The sequence below is a fragment of the Telmatherina bonti genome, assembly GCF_933228915.1.
Source record: "Telmatherina bonti genome assembly, chromosome: 19".
Lineage (NCBI taxonomy): Eukaryota > Metazoa > Chordata > Actinopteri > Atheriniformes > Telmatherinidae > Telmatherina > Telmatherina bonti.
This window is the reverse complement of record NC_136617.1, coordinates 11,270,893-11,286,527: the sequence shown is the minus strand read 5'-3', so window position 1 is coordinate 11,286,527 and position 15,635 is coordinate 11,270,893. Positions and strand designations below refer to the sequence as shown.

Here is a 15,635-nt window from a genome sequence, read left to right as displayed (position 1 = left end):
ACATGTCTAAAAGAGTTTATTTGTATGAGTCTGGATTCATGGAGCTGTGTATATCTGTGTGATCCTCTGCAGAGTATAAGAAAGCCCGTCAGGAGATCAAGAAGAGATCATCAGACACCCTGAAGCTGCAAAAGAAAGCCAAGAAAGGTTTATTTTCTCATTCTCTTTGCTTTGGTACTCACACTGATAATGCAGTGCCGCTGAGAGTGGCGGCTGTCTGGTAGTGACTAGCTGGATGCAACAAACAGTGGCTTCAGTTGTCATGGTAACATTCAGCTTGATGGCATAGTTAAAGGTGAGGAAATATGATCATCTAAGGGTTAATGCTCTTCTTTCTTTTCCTGCTTCCTTCCCGCCATATGGTGTCCCATCGTGCTCTGCTTTGGTCAGCTGATGTATTTGGTGAGTAAGGCACCTGACACCTACACATCTGATTCTTAAACTGATAGACAACTCAGATTATTGATGGTTTCCTGGTGTTTAAAGTGATATTGCTTTACCTTTAGTGCCTCTACTTTACTAGGACCCATCTGTCTTTGTCCGGTAGTGTTTTTAGTAAGCCAGTTACACAAACAGGATTTCTAACTGGCTCATTTCGTGAATAATAAAACAAAATAATGTGAGAAAATTGTAAATGCATCAACAGAATAACACACTAAAGGCTCAGACACTGCTCTGTCAAACATTTGTTTTTAAAGACCCCATCCAGCCCATTTTGGTCGGCTAAAAAAATGTTCTCATGCTCTTTAGATGCTTTTGTGTGACTCACAAAACTGAGAGCTTGAACACAAAAAAGACTAATCACTCCAAACTGGAATCCTGAAGGAAAACATCTCCATGTTCAGTAAAACTTAAAACAGCTGAACACAATGTGGAACAAACCAATTCCAACAAAACATAGCAGGGCAGCATGTCATCCATTCTGAACACTGACATGTAAACCTACAAGTGAGTTCCCCCGGCTTCATTTACAGCTGCATTTTAAAGGCCTTTGGAAGCATTTGCTTCTTTCTGATAGTTGCTTTTTCTTTTCCTGAAAGCAGTTTTGAAATCATTCGGATGTATTTTCATTGGAGAACTTCCTCAGTCCGAATCAGTCTTTGCTTTAAGAGTCGAAACACAAATAAATCCTGTGAACCCACCAATGTCTCTGATCTCTTTGATGGAGGTCCAAAAGACAGAGCAGGTCCAGCATAATCCCTCATTTTCATCTTTTAACTGGACCGGGAAGACCAAACGTCTGTACCCTGTTACTTTTCCTTCAGGGGTTCCACATGGATGTGCATTAGAGATCTTCCTCTTTGCAGTGTACACCATGTGTGTTTAGCATCTTGGATCACTGTTGCGTAGCTGGTTTCTCTTCCTGTCCTTTCTCCCAGATATTCCCATAAGCTTCACACACGTGTCTTTTACTTGGATCACATGGTTTTGACCCAGACTGTGGTGCAGCTGAGACACATTGCAAAGTAACTTGAGGTTAATCGGGTATTTCAGGTCTTTGGATGTTAGTTACTATCAATCAGATAGAAGGGTTTGGATCCCAACTCGTGCATGGTAGCACTGCTAATAAGCTCCTCATACCTTCTAATTTTCAAATGCCTCCTGCTCTCCAGTCAACAACATCAGACTCGGTTACGTCAGTACCAGGAGAACCAAGTCCAGCCTGAGTGTGGCTGCTGTGTTGGTGTAAACCAGTGTTTCACTATTCTGGTCCTCAGGTCCTGCCTTGCATGTTTTGGAGCAGGGGTGTCAAACTCCAGTCCTTGGTGGCTGGTGTCCTGTAGGTTTTTGTTGCTTCCCTGCGACACCTGATTCAAATCAAATGGATCCAACAGCTTCTTTTCAACATAATGATTCATTTGGTCAGGTGTGTTGGAGCATGGAGACAGCAAAAACCTGCTGGATACCGGACCTCGAAGACTGGAGTTCAACATCGGTGTTTTAGAGGCAACCAGAGATGGTAATTCCTGGTCCAGAAATTAAAAGTCCTGTCTGGCAGCTGTTACTACCAGTCACCAAACGAGCTGAATTTAATGAGCAGAGTTTATTTGCCAGGTAAAAGGTTCTAAATGTACAGGTAGATCCAAAAACATGGCAGGACTTTTACTTTCTGGACCAGTAATTGCCATCTCTGGAGGCAACCCTACTTTAAAACATCGGATTCCAATCAGTGAACCTCATCTTATTCTTTGCAGCCCGTTAATGAGCTATTTATTTCATTCAGGTGTGTTACGGTAGGGTTGCCTCTAAAACATGCAGGGCAGCAGGTCATGAGGATCGGAAGTGAAACATGGCTGTAAACCAGGGGTGTCAAACTCCAGTCCTCGAGGGCCGGTATCCGGCAGGTTTTTGTTGTTTCCCTCTTTCAACACAGCTGATTCAAATCAAATGGACCCAGCAGCTTCTTGTCAACCTAATCATGAACTTGTGAGTTGTGTTGGAGCTTGGAGACAACAAAAACCTGCAGGATACTGGCCCTTGAGGACTGGAGTTTGACACCTGTGCTGTAAACCATGCTGTCTCCCTATGTTAACTGTAGATTGTAGGATAAATATCCCGTTAAAACAAACTTCACTACGGCTAATGTGTCATTGATTTAACAGAGTCGCTCCAATTACACCATCTGCTTCATGTTACCAACTGAAACACGAAAATACCAACATACTAATGGTTGCTTTAAGACTAACTTCAGGCTTTGTGCCCAGCTGACTGAAGTCAGTCGTATGAGCTTTTGCTGCTACTTAGTCAGTGTTTGAAAATGAAATTCTGGTGCTTAGAACAATGTTGGCCCATACTGTTTTATGTGTGGTTTTATTATGGTAGAACAAAGTCTTCAACGCTGTCAGGGCAGGGATTCCCCTCTTAATCATCAGGAATTTAAAACAAAGACCAAAATAAATAACTTCCAGTGTGAATCACGACTAATATGGACTTTATTAAGACTGGAGTCAACAGCTGTTTGTTGCCGCCAACAAAAGGACTATGTGGTTTCCTGCTTTGAATTGAGCCTGAAGAGCAAAGTAAACAGGAGTTTGGTTTGACCCAAGAGGAACCTCCGATGTGGTTGAGTTGCTTCAGTTCCCAGGTTCTTCCAGCTTGTTATAATACCAGAGGGAACTCCCTTTGCACTTGTTTGAAAGTCATAAGGGAGGAGGATATAGCCAGAGTCCAAGAGGAAGATGAATGGAAAGAGGAGTTGGGATGTTACAGAGGAAGAAACTGAGGAGACCTACCGAACTGAAGAGATATTTCAGGATGAAATATTATGGTTTTCTGCATGTGAGGATGGGTATGCTCAAATGTGTTGATAAAGTTTATAAAAAGACACAACAGAGGGTTCAGACTGGAGTGTTGATCTTTCTGTACAGCTTCTTTAAGACATCTCCAGTTCCCAGATGCTACCATGAGTGACTTCGATTTCCGCAGGAGGGAGGAGAAAATGAAAGAAATGAAGACACAAACAAAGGAAAAGGACAGAAACAAAACCGGTTTCGTGTTGCTTGAATTCTTTGGGAAACCAGGAATTACACTGAAGCCAGTGTTCCTCTCTTTATCACTGAAGCGTCTGTCTGGAAAAGTTCTGCTAGAGACGGAGCTGTCTCCCATCTATCAGCCCAACCACAGAAACCAGCCTCGTGTCCCACTGGAGGGAAGAAGAACTTTAATTGCATGTTTATGTCGTCTCTCAAATTCAGAAGACGAGATTGCTAAACAATCGTCTTAAAGAGGCAAAACTGAACCCCAAAGCACTTCAGGGGCAAAAAGAAAGCAATACTTGACAGATTATAATGAAATCAGTAGATGAAATGTGATGTTTTCACTTAAAACTAAATTGCTTTTTGGTCTCAATCTTAATGCTTTCTGACTCTCAGCTCAGAATATATTAATAAAAGAAACAAATTTGTAGACTTACTTTTTATTCTATCATCTATCTATCTATCTATGGACATATATCTATATATACACATGTATGTGTGTGTGTGTGTGTATATATATATATATATATATTATTATAATAGAAATAGAGCCAGCTAAAATGATTGGGAGCTCTGGTCAGGAGGCCCTCTGGACCACTTGCAGTAGCTGTGTCTTAGAGATGTCCTACTGGAAGGAAGCCTCGGGTCAGGCCCAAAATGAAATCTTTTTTCAGTGTCTTCTCCATACCACAGCTGACTGAATCACAGAGCGGCCTGAGCGGGATGAAAACAACTTCAATGAGTAGATCAAGTGTCATTGTTGAGCAGGGATGTTTGAGGACAGCAGGGAGAACGTGAACTCATCCCAGCATTTCAGGGGAGGCTTCTGTAGACGGGTCAGAGAGTTCTGGATATGCAAATAAATTTGATGCAATCACTTGAATAAAACAGTTGGTCTGTCCAAAATAATCTGTTTTTTTAAAATAAAACTAAATCTACTTGAATGCATGTTAGACGTGATCCACATCCAAGTGACAGCCCTGACTCATAGAGCTGCAGGATATAAACATATTTATTCCCACTCATAACTGAGACCTCTTATGAAATCTCAGTTTTTCTCAAAAGCGACTCTGTAATTTTAGATGTGGCTTCTTTTACAAGACAAATAAGTTCATTAATCCCCACGCAGTGATGCGTTTTAATCAGATGCCAGCAGTTGTTCGTTTCCCAGCGGCAAGTGCTCGACTCATCGTCGCTACTCGACTTGTTTCACTCTTTAATGTGGTTTAATGGTTAGTGGGAGGCTCTAACTATTGTTTTCAGGCGATCTAATGTTTGCCGCCCCAGAACAGACTGGTTTTTATGCAGCTCGAGTTCTGCTGGTGAAACTGGATCTTACGGTTAGCTGATAATCTGTTTGTGGCTTGCCTGAAGCTGTCTGCCTCCTTTTAATATCCTTTTATGTTTTTCATACTAACAGGAGATTATAGATCCTAATTATGATGGATGAGCTCAGTTTAGTCTCATTAATACCACACAATGTGTTTGTACACTCATCTGTTTTTGTTTTGGGTTTTAAATGCGCACTTTGACTGGGAACTTTTTCGCTATTCCCCATCTTAGCATTTTGATCATTTTTACTGATTTTCCTGCTGTTTTGATTCTATTTATGACCTGTCTTCTTTATAATACTCATAGATGATCATTTTTAAAAAGAAGCTTTCGGAGAGTGCAGACCTCCCCAAGCCATTTAGCAGAAAGCTCTAATGCGAGGGCCACAGTCCTGCAGGTTTTCCATGCATCCCTGCTTGAAAACACCTGACTCAAATGAATCAGTCAGAATGTGAAGAATTTAATTGGCTGTTTGGTCCATTTAATGAAAGCGAGGTGTGTTTGAACAGGTTAACATTAAAAACCTGCAGGACAGCGGCCCTCAAGCACCAACTTTGGACACCACTGCTTTAATGGCATGATGAGTGAAGAATCCTTTAGGAAAATTCCTAAATCCAGGAGGTAATCCTGAACACCCCCGAAGTCTAATCACTTGTTCCTGATTGCATTTGTAAGATTTTCTGGAAAATGAATCCAAACCTGTCCATAACCTTTTGAGTTACGTTGCAGAAGATGGACGGACAGACAACCCTGTGCTGCAAAATACAGAAGAAACCTGATCCTTGATCGTGGCTTGTGTGCAACTTATTTTTATTCTAAATTCTTCCAAAAAAGCCACTTTTACTGTGATGCTTTTCAGGGATCATCTTGGACAACGAGTACGATGACAAGCAATCGACTTATTGATCGGTTATTAAACTAACTGTTGGATGCAACACATTTCTGCACATCTCTGCAGAATAATCTGGAATTGTATTGTAATTCAACATAAGTGTGTTTGCGTGTTCAGGCCGTGGAGATCTGCAGCCTCAGCTGGACAGCGCCATGCAGGACGTCAGCGATAAGTACCTGCTGCTGGAGGAGACGGAGAAGCAGGCGGTGAGGAAGGCGCTGGTGGAGGAGAGGAGCCGGTTCTGCTGCTTCGTGTCCATGCTGCGGCCTGTTGTGGTCAGTCCTGCATCCAAACCACGGGAAACTTTTCAAACTCCCCAAAGTGCCGGTGTTTTAGTCTTTGAATCCTGATGGTGTGTGTGTGTCAGGACGAGGAGATGTCCATGCTGGGAGAGATCACCCACCTCCAGACTCTGACAGATGACTTGAAGGCTCTGACGATGGACCCACACAAGCTGCCTGCCTCCAGCGAGCAGGTACAGCACTCCGAAATCAGGGTTTATTATATTTAGTTTAAAACAATGCTCTGATTTGCTTCTGATACAGTAAAAACTAGTGCAGTGATTCCCAGAGCTCCTTTAACCAGGTCAGTCTGCTAAACTTCCTGTTTGCATGGCTATGAGGACGATCTACGTCCTGCAGGAGAACTGACTGTTAATCTTCTTGACTTGATGCAAATCAGGACTTATCAACTTCTACATGAAATTCTATCAAGCAGATCTAAAAAAATTTGCTCTGAACACATAGTTTAAAAAAAAAAAAAATTAGCTGATACTTATGTGCAAGCCAAAGCAAAAGAAAAGAAAAAGTCCATCAATATTTTTCCTGGCATTCTAATCATTCATTTTCTGGCTTTTACTTCTAAAATATGAAGATTCGGTGCATTTTTCTGTGAGATGTTTCAGTTCTGGACTGTTTAAAGAATGAATCCAGCTGGAAGGTCCCATTTTGGCTCAGAGAGAGTTTGTTCATTGACTGAAAAAATGGAATTTTTGTCTCTGACAAGCAGCCCAATCAGCTTCGCTGCACAGATCCGTAAGCCAAGAAGCAGATGGTGGTCTTTTACTTGTTCTGACACGATTTCTGCCTGCTGAGGATAAATATCGGTTAGTGGTTCAGGTTGAACTGATCTGGTTTCTTTCCCCTTTTTAAATAATTTAACTCGGAAATGTGGGGAATATCTGACATTCGTAACCATCTACTGAGTGTTTTACTTTCCATGTTTAAATAACGCCAGGCAGGGTTGTGTTGTTAAAAAATAGTGCAGATCTCAGTTTACTAATTTATTTTATAGGTTTATACACTAGTTTTATAATTCCACTTAAAATCCTCAACTAATCACGTATTTGACCAGTTTGAGTGTGAAACTGGTTTTAAATTTCCTAGTACAGAAACCCCTGGTCTCTTTCGCCCCCCTCAGCAGTTTCCAGGATGCATCCTGATCAAATATCTGCACCGTCTGAGCACCTGAGAGCGAAACAAATTTTCATAATGATGAAGTGGTAAATTAAGAACATCGCCCGCAGGCTTGCTGCTCTCCACCACCACAAAACTCCAGTACAACCTGCTGCTCTCCCAGCTTAAGTTACCGCAGCTGGAAACGAGATTCTCACGCTTCCTTGCTTGTCTTGTCCAACTTTCTTTTGCTAAAGACTCTGCTCCGTGTTTATTTCTCTGCAGGTTATTGTCGACCTGAAGGGCTCCGAATGCACCTGGTCGTACCAGACTCCGCCCTCGTCACCGAGCACTACCGTATCCAGGAAGTCCAGCATGTGCAGGTTTGTCTCATTGGCGGCACAGCCTGGGCAGTAATGTGTAAAAAGGCACCCAGTCACCCCACAGAATTCACACGTGTAAAAATGGTATATGTGGGGCCCATAATGGTTACATGTGGGCTGCAGATGAAGGTCCCCATGTGGGTTTGTCCAGTTTCCATGGTGGCCTTGCCTGTGTGTACCCATGTTGGTTTCCAGTTTGCTCTGACTGGAGGTCAGGTGGGGCTCGACCAAATGTTATATAAAAGTTTTTGGTTAATTTTCCCATTTAAATCATTTTGCATTCTGTTGAATTTCCTCCAAAATTGTATCATTTAGTTTGTATTCATACCAGAATCTTTTTAAAGCTGCACCATCGACACATTTGGTTGTCTTGCATCACTTTGCAGCTCTGCTGTGTCACTTTGGGGTTCATCCTGAACTCAAAGACGCCAATGAACCGCTTACCTTAACCTTGGATTATTTTCTTATTTGCATACCTTCATGTTGATGTTTTTAAGTACCAGGTCTGTCTGACTGTAAAAAGAATGAAGCAATGGTCACTTTTTTGTCACCTTTTAGTGACTGTTTATTACTATACATTCTATATTTTATTTTTTTATTACTATAATATTCATTTATGTAAGATATTGTATGGTAAACCTCATTCAAGTTAAATTATACCTACATTTTTGAGTTGGGGTGGCAGAAAATTAAATTCATTTTTGATTATTGGTGATGATTAGAGGCAAAAGCTTATAAAGTATCTGTCTGGCATTAGTTGAAGTTAATGCAGGATATAGTTGTGAAACCATTTAATTTTCTTAATGGAAGCAGATAATCTCGCCTGTTCCTCTTCCGGGTCACTGACTCATCTATGTTGACTGTTTTATAAGTCAAAGTGTAAAAATGATAACACCTCTTAATCTGTTCATGGCTCTTGTCTGTACACTTTTGGTTCTCCCAAATCCCTCTCGACATTTATTTTACTTCCTCGTTCACATCTTGTTGTTGGTTTCTTGAATGCATCCACAGAGCAGCATGACCGTTCAGTATTTTATCCAGCAGACAGGATAAAAACCAGCTCTGGTTTCTGCTGCCCCCTGGTGGTTAAAACAGAACAGAAATACCAGGCATTATGGGGAAGTTTTGTGTCATGTATCATTGTCTGCATTTCAACTGCAAGTCTCTGAACACTAAAATCTTTTTAGTCTTGATGTAACAAGGTATAAAAAGAGTCACTGCGTTCTTACAAACTTCATGCTGAGGATGGAGTCAGTCATGGATCTGCTCAGATTACAGACTTGGAAGACATGGTGGCTGCTTCTAAAAGTAAACTAAGATAGTTCCTGGATAAGGTGATCATCATCTTCGCTCTTCCCAGCCGGCCGTTTCTGCTCAGGAATGGATTTCCTGTCATACTGTCCTGAAAAGGACACTCGAACATACGAAACTAAGCTCACTAAATAAAACAACAAGGATGTTTCCCATTAAGAGTTGCATCTAACGTGCGTTCTCTGTCCGTCTTTTGATCCACAGCAGTCTGAACAGTGTGAACAGCAGCGACTCTCGCTCCAGCGGCTCCCACTGCCACTCCCCGACCTCCCACTTCCGCTACCGAGCCTCCTCCTCCTCCTCCTCTTCGGTGCTGCCCCAGCAGACGCCTGCTCGCCTTTCGTCAGTTTCTTCCCATGATTCTGGCTTCATTTCACAGGACGCCTTCCAGTCCAAATCCCCCTCGCCAATGCCCCCAGAAAACCTCCAGGTAACAGAAGTTTAGTAACTGTCTGACTGACACTAAGTCAGTGTTCACCCCACCTGTCTGTCTGCTATTAGATGTCTTGTTGTCTCAGTGTGAGGTCTGAGGATGCTCCCTTGTTGCTATGGTACTGTGTGATCATTAGCTTTAAGCAACAGCTTGCGTGTGTGTGTTTGCTGAGTCAGTCCGTTTCCTAAGCTGTGGTTCACGGGCAAAGCGGGGACACAGAAACACAAAAGAAACACAGAAAAATATCACAATGAAGTTGGAAGCAAATAAAAAAGTGTCTCGTTGCAGCTTTATTTAAACAACATGATATGAATAAGTCATCAGTTCATGTATTTGCCATCATGAATGGGGCTCTACATGAACTTTTTGATCACCAGCTAATGTGGCTTGTATGTTCCTGAAGTTGCTAGCCAAATTTAGAAGGATTTGTCTTTACAGGGAAACATTTTTCCTCATCTGTTGCAGTCCTTATAGAGCGTTACGATCACTTTGCTTTAATTCCAGCGATGCATGACCAGAGAGCATTACATTTCTTTCTTTCTCTCACCTCCTCCTTCGTCGTCAACATTCTTCCCGTCCTCTTTTCTTGTGACTTGCTTCGCTCTTTAAATCGTCCAACCACCAGATTTTCGTTTTACAATGCAGGACACATTATTGTCCACACACAGATATTTGTCCTGGATGAAGGTGCGGTTACATGAACTGCCTTGACGACATCAATAACCTCAGTAAACCTACATACAACCATCAGCTACAGCAGAAATCAATAATATATAGCAGCACGTCCATTTGGGATAAAATTAGAAGAAAATCAAGCAAGATGCAACTGGGAGAGAGAAAAAGATTGTAAAAACTTAAACTTTGATAGAAATGGGAACAAAGTTTTCAAACGGACCATTTCCTCACATTTTAGTTCATTTACTCAGATTAACTTTCACTCATTCAGCTGTGCTTTGTTTATGCTGCATGAACACATTTATGATGCACCGTAGAAGGGTGTTCATGGGTAATGTCGTGTCATCATTGCCGGGACAAATGACTGAAACGAGTCTTGTTCATGAGTGAGGGAAGGATGGAGCATGAGATCGACAGACCGGTCTGTCGTGGTGAAGAAGGAGCTGAGCCAGAAGGCCAAGCTCTCGATTTACCAGTCGATCTATGTTCCTACCCTGAGCTGTGGGTCGTGACCGAAAGAACGAGATCTCGTATACAGGCGGCTGAAATGAGTTTCCTCCGCAGGGTGGCCGGGCTCACCCTTAGAGGAGAGGAGTGAGGAGCTCGGTCATCCGGGAGGGGCTCAGAGTAGAGCCGCTGCTCCTCCGCATCGAGAGGAACCAGTTGAAGTGGCTCGGGCATCTGGTTAGGATGCCTCCTGGACGCCTCCCTGGTGAGGTGTTCGGGGCACGTCCCTGCAGGAGGCGACCCCAGGGAAGACCCAGGACACGATAGAGGGATTATCTTTCTATATGGCCTGGGAACACAAAATAAATCCCAACCCTCATGTGGTGCACTGGTTTCTAAACATTAGAGCCCTTTTCATAACATTTTGCCAAGTTCCTTGAATGTTTCAACCCAAAGGGGGAGCTTAATTCCGTCATGATGTACCTTATTTTAAAAGGTTTTTTAGTTTTTAAAAACACCATAAACATTTAGTGACAGTATTTTCTTTTATTTCTAAAGAGACACGAGTGATCTTGTTTCCTCCATTAATCATTCCCAGCTTTCCAACCTGCTCAATCAGCTTCAGTTTATTTCTTGCTCTGATGTCTTGCCTTTGCATCTTCACTGAGATGTCTTGTTTCCTTGGCTCTTTGTTGTTTTTCCCCCTCTGTTTGCTCTGCATGGCTCTGCTGCAGTGGTGTCTCTCTGCTTTGTCCTCTCAGTCTGTCAATGGGGAGGGTTCCTCATCTTCCTCACCCTCTCACCCTGCGCCCAGCTCTGGTGTGCAACAGGTGAACAAACGCATGTTGAAACACAAACACAAATGTTAGGTATTGGGGATATAGATATCGTCACATAGTTTTTTTGTGCTACATGGAGCTGTAGAGCATCCTGGTAGTGAATATATGAATGATGTAGAAATATACAGATTAAAGGCTGCTGCTCCTCTTCATGTAGCACGCCATCTGCCTGCGTCTTATTTTTTACATGACGTCATCAATCATCAATTTTTTCCACGTGTCTTTCTGCTTCATTCGCTCACCTTCAGTTGTCGAATGGCTTTGATCAACACGGCGCCATATTTCTGCACGGAGTAGTGCTTCAGGCCCAGGACACCCACCTCCACCCTTCATACTTCACCTACTCATCTTCCTCCACCACCTCCCCCATCTCCTCGCCTTCCTATTCGTCCGTTTCCCCCACATGGCCATGGTCTCGGTCAGGCTTCGGCCAATCAGGAGAGTTCCCGCTTCTCAGCCCTTCGGGGCTCGGAACGATCCCATCATCCAGAGTCCCATCCTGGAAGGTTTGATCAGCGTCTCTCCCCGATGTCTTCCTTCCTTTCATCTTTGCTCCTTTGTTTTGATGTCTCTTCCACTTGTTCTTGCTGCGGTTCAGATGAGAGCTAGCGCCTTTTAAAATCAGGTTGTGACAAGTGTGTGTGATGCTTGGCATCAAGGTTATTTCCTCACAAGCCAAGCAGGAGAAAATTAATCAGATTCTACTTTAAATAAATGTTTTGTCTAAGTTCATTTCCATGTTTTCTGGCTCCAGCCTCAAAATAAAATACAAAAATATGCTTATTGTTGTGCAGTAGTATCTTTTTAAAAGCATCTTGATACATACATTTTTAATATTTTTGTTTCTTAAATGCCTAAATATGATATTCTTTCTACATGAGTAAAACTGGGACTGTTTTCTGTTGTGGATGTTGTCTTCCTCTGTAGGACTGGGCTAAACCGGGTCCATATGACCAGCCTATGATCAACACACTGAGGAGGAGCAAGGACAAGAAAGAGACTACAGATCCCAGCAGCCACCAGGGCACTGATGTCACCACACCAGACGACGACCCGCAGGGGGTCAAAGGAAACAACTCTGTGATTTCTCCCAAGGTGAGCTGCAGTTACGCCGGCTTGTGAACAGCAACGTCCCAAACACAACAAATGGATGTTAAAATGTCCGTGTGCCGACACCGCCAGGTGGACAAGGAAACCCACGAGGAGCTGGCCAGAGCGCTTGCTCGAGGTCTCAAGCTGGACATCCACGGCTCCTGCAGGGACTCGCTGCAGGGCTCCAGCGGCTACAGCAGCCAGACTAACACACCCTGCTGCTCAGAGGACACCATCTCCTCACAAGGTGAACACACACACCGATATGCACCTGGAAGGTTTGATTTGAACACAAAGTGTGCTGAATCACACAGACCTCACCAGCAGAGGAGGATACAACTGGTGCAAGGTATATTCCCATCATCTTTCGCTTGCAAGAACAAACAAAAGGGACTAAAAGTTTACCGAGGGCCACTGTTTGTTTAAATGATCAGGCATTTCATTCAAAGCAGACAAAAACACTGAACAGTGTGTCATTTTTCTCTGTAATTCATATTGGAAATGCTTCAATGTGCAGCTGAGGTAGACTTACTGTAGCAACTCGACACAGGTTGGTAAACGGCGGGCCGATTGTTGGAGTAACGTATGTAAAGCAAAACATAAAAGCCTCACTGTAAGGCTTCAAGTGTGAAAACTGCTTCACTAGCGGGAGTTCCATTCACAACCAAAGCAAAACAGAAGGGATGGGAGTACCACAGAAGAAGTAGTAGTTATCATAATAGGAAACAAACTTCCAGGATGAAGGTGCAGAATTTCTAGAATTCTTTGGGAATTACTTAAAATATCTAAGCATATACCAGTCAGTCACACGAGTTTGGGGAGCTTAAAGTGAGCAAATAGATTTTTTTTTTTTTTGGCTGTGTGTAAACTTTATTTTTCAATTTTTACAGTTTCCATTTACATCTGCTAAATATGAATCAGCCATAAAAACTGTCAGAACAGAAGGAAAAGTGTCACTTTCACACAACTAAAAAACACCTTTTTTTAATGCAGCAATTCTTTAACTTGTCGCAGCTTCCTGCAGGAAATGAAAATGAAAATGAAAATGTGCATGAGTGTAGAGCTGCCAGAGCAGGGAGACGATACACACTGCATGTAAAAGGATTATCTTTTATTAACTTCTTAGAATGAAAACATCTCCCATCTTATTGATTTTCAGACTAAATCCCATCAGACAGTGGTTGCTTGTCTTGACCAAAGTCTCTTTCTTCGCTCACAGGATGTCATGTGACATTAAGTTCTCCAGTCCTATGATACGTCACAATATGAATATTCTTTATTCTTTTCCAGCTACTATAGTCTTTCCTTGGGATGAACTGATTATGGATGTTCTTTTTACCATTATTGTCAAAGAAATAATTGCAATTTTACAATTACCATGTTCATTTCCAACATTAAAAATGAGTAGAATTGCTTGGACAAGTTTAATTTAGTTCTAGCTTTTGATGCTAAGAAATAATATTGGAACAAAGTAATTGAGAAGTCCCATTCCAACTAGATGCCCTCTGCTCTGTGAAGGAATGTTGTTGCTGGCCTTCAGGCAAGGCAGGTTTATTCGCATAGCAAAATTCAGGTATAAGACAATTCAAAGCATTAGGGATGGTGCAAAGAAAGCATTAAATTAACAGTAACAAGTAGCAAAAATGCTATAAAGCTGTTAAACGAGACCATGTGTCTGAAATTCAGGACTGCTGCAAAGTGACAACTAAAAAGCATTGAGCTCATGTTGAGCCATTTGTGTTTGAACAACAAAAAAAAAAAAACACGTTTTTTTTTCTGGCGGTTGTCCCTCAAATGGGGAAATTTGACCGATATTATGGCATTTTATTTACAGTCTCCTCGACGATAACACCTTAATCTTTCTTCCTGTTAAATTTATTTTGTTACCAACTAAAACGTCATTTGTTTGGAGAGATTAGGTATGTTGATGTGCTGTTACAGCTGAGGCACATCTTTAATGGAAAGTTACTATATTGAAGAAAATTTATGATTTATTCTAAAATAAAATCATTGACTCATTCGTAGTTTATCTCGCTTGTCAAACACACCTTGTGCGGTGAAATATGACCTTTCATGTGTTATTAAAAAGTGTTTGCTTTAATGCTTCAGTTCAAACAGGTTTATTCTAATCCTGTGTTGACGTGCTGTACTAATCATCCTTTTTGTTCTCCACAGTGTCGGACTGCGACTACTACTCTGTGGGTGCAGATCAGGAGGGGGAGCACCAGCACCAGTCAGACTTCGATAAGTCCTCCACCATCCCGCGGAACAGCGACATCAGCCAGTCGTATCGCCGCATGTTTCAGTCGAAACGTCCCACTTCCACCACTGGCCTGCCCTCTAACCTGTCCTCCATCACGCCGGGCGTTGCTACCATTCGACGGACACCGTCCTCCAAACCCAATATACGGCGACCCTCCGGGGGCCTCAATTTGGGCCCCATCCCCATCAAACCCCCCATGATCCCAGTCAAGACCCCCACTGTGCCTGATCATCCTGGTTTCCCCAGCAGAGCAGACGACGGTAACGTACTACGGACCCCTTTAAGCCCCTCCACATCCCCTTTGTCTCCTGGCATCAGTGGGCCTTTTTTACCGAAGTCGGTCGCCTGGGAGACCCAGCATCTAGATGAAGGGTCCGATCCTCCGACTCCGCCTCCACAGCCGAGCGGCCGGATGTCGGAGTGGGAGCGTCGACCCCTCCCAGAGCTTGTGGAGGAGACAGAATATAGCGAGGTGGAGGACTTCCTGGTGGCTATTCGCCGAGGCGTCAAGCTCAAGAAGGCGATAACCAACGACCGATCAGCACCGATCATTCACTGATACAAGCCGGGCTGGTTTGGCGTCACCGTTTTCTTTTGTCCCCCGCTGAAAGGACACAAAACGGTTACTGCGGAGAAAAGAAACATGGAGGCAGGAGTCACGGCCTGAAAGAGTGCCAAAATTAATGGAAGTTGCCCAGAGACTGATTCAGGATCAGTTTAAGAGACAAATTTTGTATTAAAGTTAAAAACGGCACTTTTGATTAATAATTCATTTAGGAACAAAGGAAGCTTACATGTATATAACCTGAAAATTTAAACTAACTCAAAGACAAAAGGCAAATCTTTTGTTTCACTTGAACCCTGCACTGATCCTAGATCATCTCTTCTGGGAAACTTCTGCGTGTGACAGAAAGAGGACGACATCCTGATTGGCTAAGCGAGATGAAGGTCAGAGCAACGGAGGTAGAAATGGAGGCTTTAATAAAAATGACAAGACATGAGGATAGAATTAAATTCTGAGATTGCAGTGAAGAGAAGGAGGGACTATTTTCAAAAGATCAAATTTTTTTTTTTTTTTGAGTTCCTGTTTGTAGGTTT

The 15,635-nt window shown here is 42.7% G+C and overlaps 1 protein-coding gene across 1 annotated transcript in view; it reads left to right on the top strand.

Moving 5' to 3' along the window:
• The window catches only part of LOC306770458 (protein MTSS 1-like), a gene marked incomplete at its 5' end in the record, with an annotated part of 69,183 nt that extends 53,860 nt beyond the window's left edge, over nucleotides 1–15,323 (top strand). The window contains 10 exons of the mRNA XM_079259306.1: nucleotides 73–174; nucleotides 5,818–5,975; nucleotides 6,068–6,175; nucleotides 7,380–7,477; nucleotides 8,993–9,218; nucleotides 11,105–11,173; nucleotides 11,431–11,688; nucleotides 12,110–12,277; nucleotides 12,365–12,521; nucleotides 14,450–15,323. Coding sequence (XP_079115432.1) covers nucleotides 73–174; nucleotides 5,818–5,975; nucleotides 6,068–6,175; nucleotides 7,380–7,477; nucleotides 8,993–9,218; nucleotides 11,105–11,173; nucleotides 11,431–11,688; nucleotides 12,110–12,277; nucleotides 12,365–12,521; nucleotides 14,450–15,096 — 1,991 coding nt within the window. The 3' untranslated portion in view covers nucleotides 15,097–15,323. The remainder of the gene's footprint in view (nucleotides 1–72; nucleotides 175–5,817; nucleotides 5,976–6,067; nucleotides 6,176–7,379; nucleotides 7,478–8,992; nucleotides 9,219–11,104; nucleotides 11,174–11,430; nucleotides 11,689–12,109; nucleotides 12,278–12,364; nucleotides 12,522–14,449) is intronic.
• Between the last annotated feature and the right edge of the window lie 312 nt (nucleotides 15,324–15,635).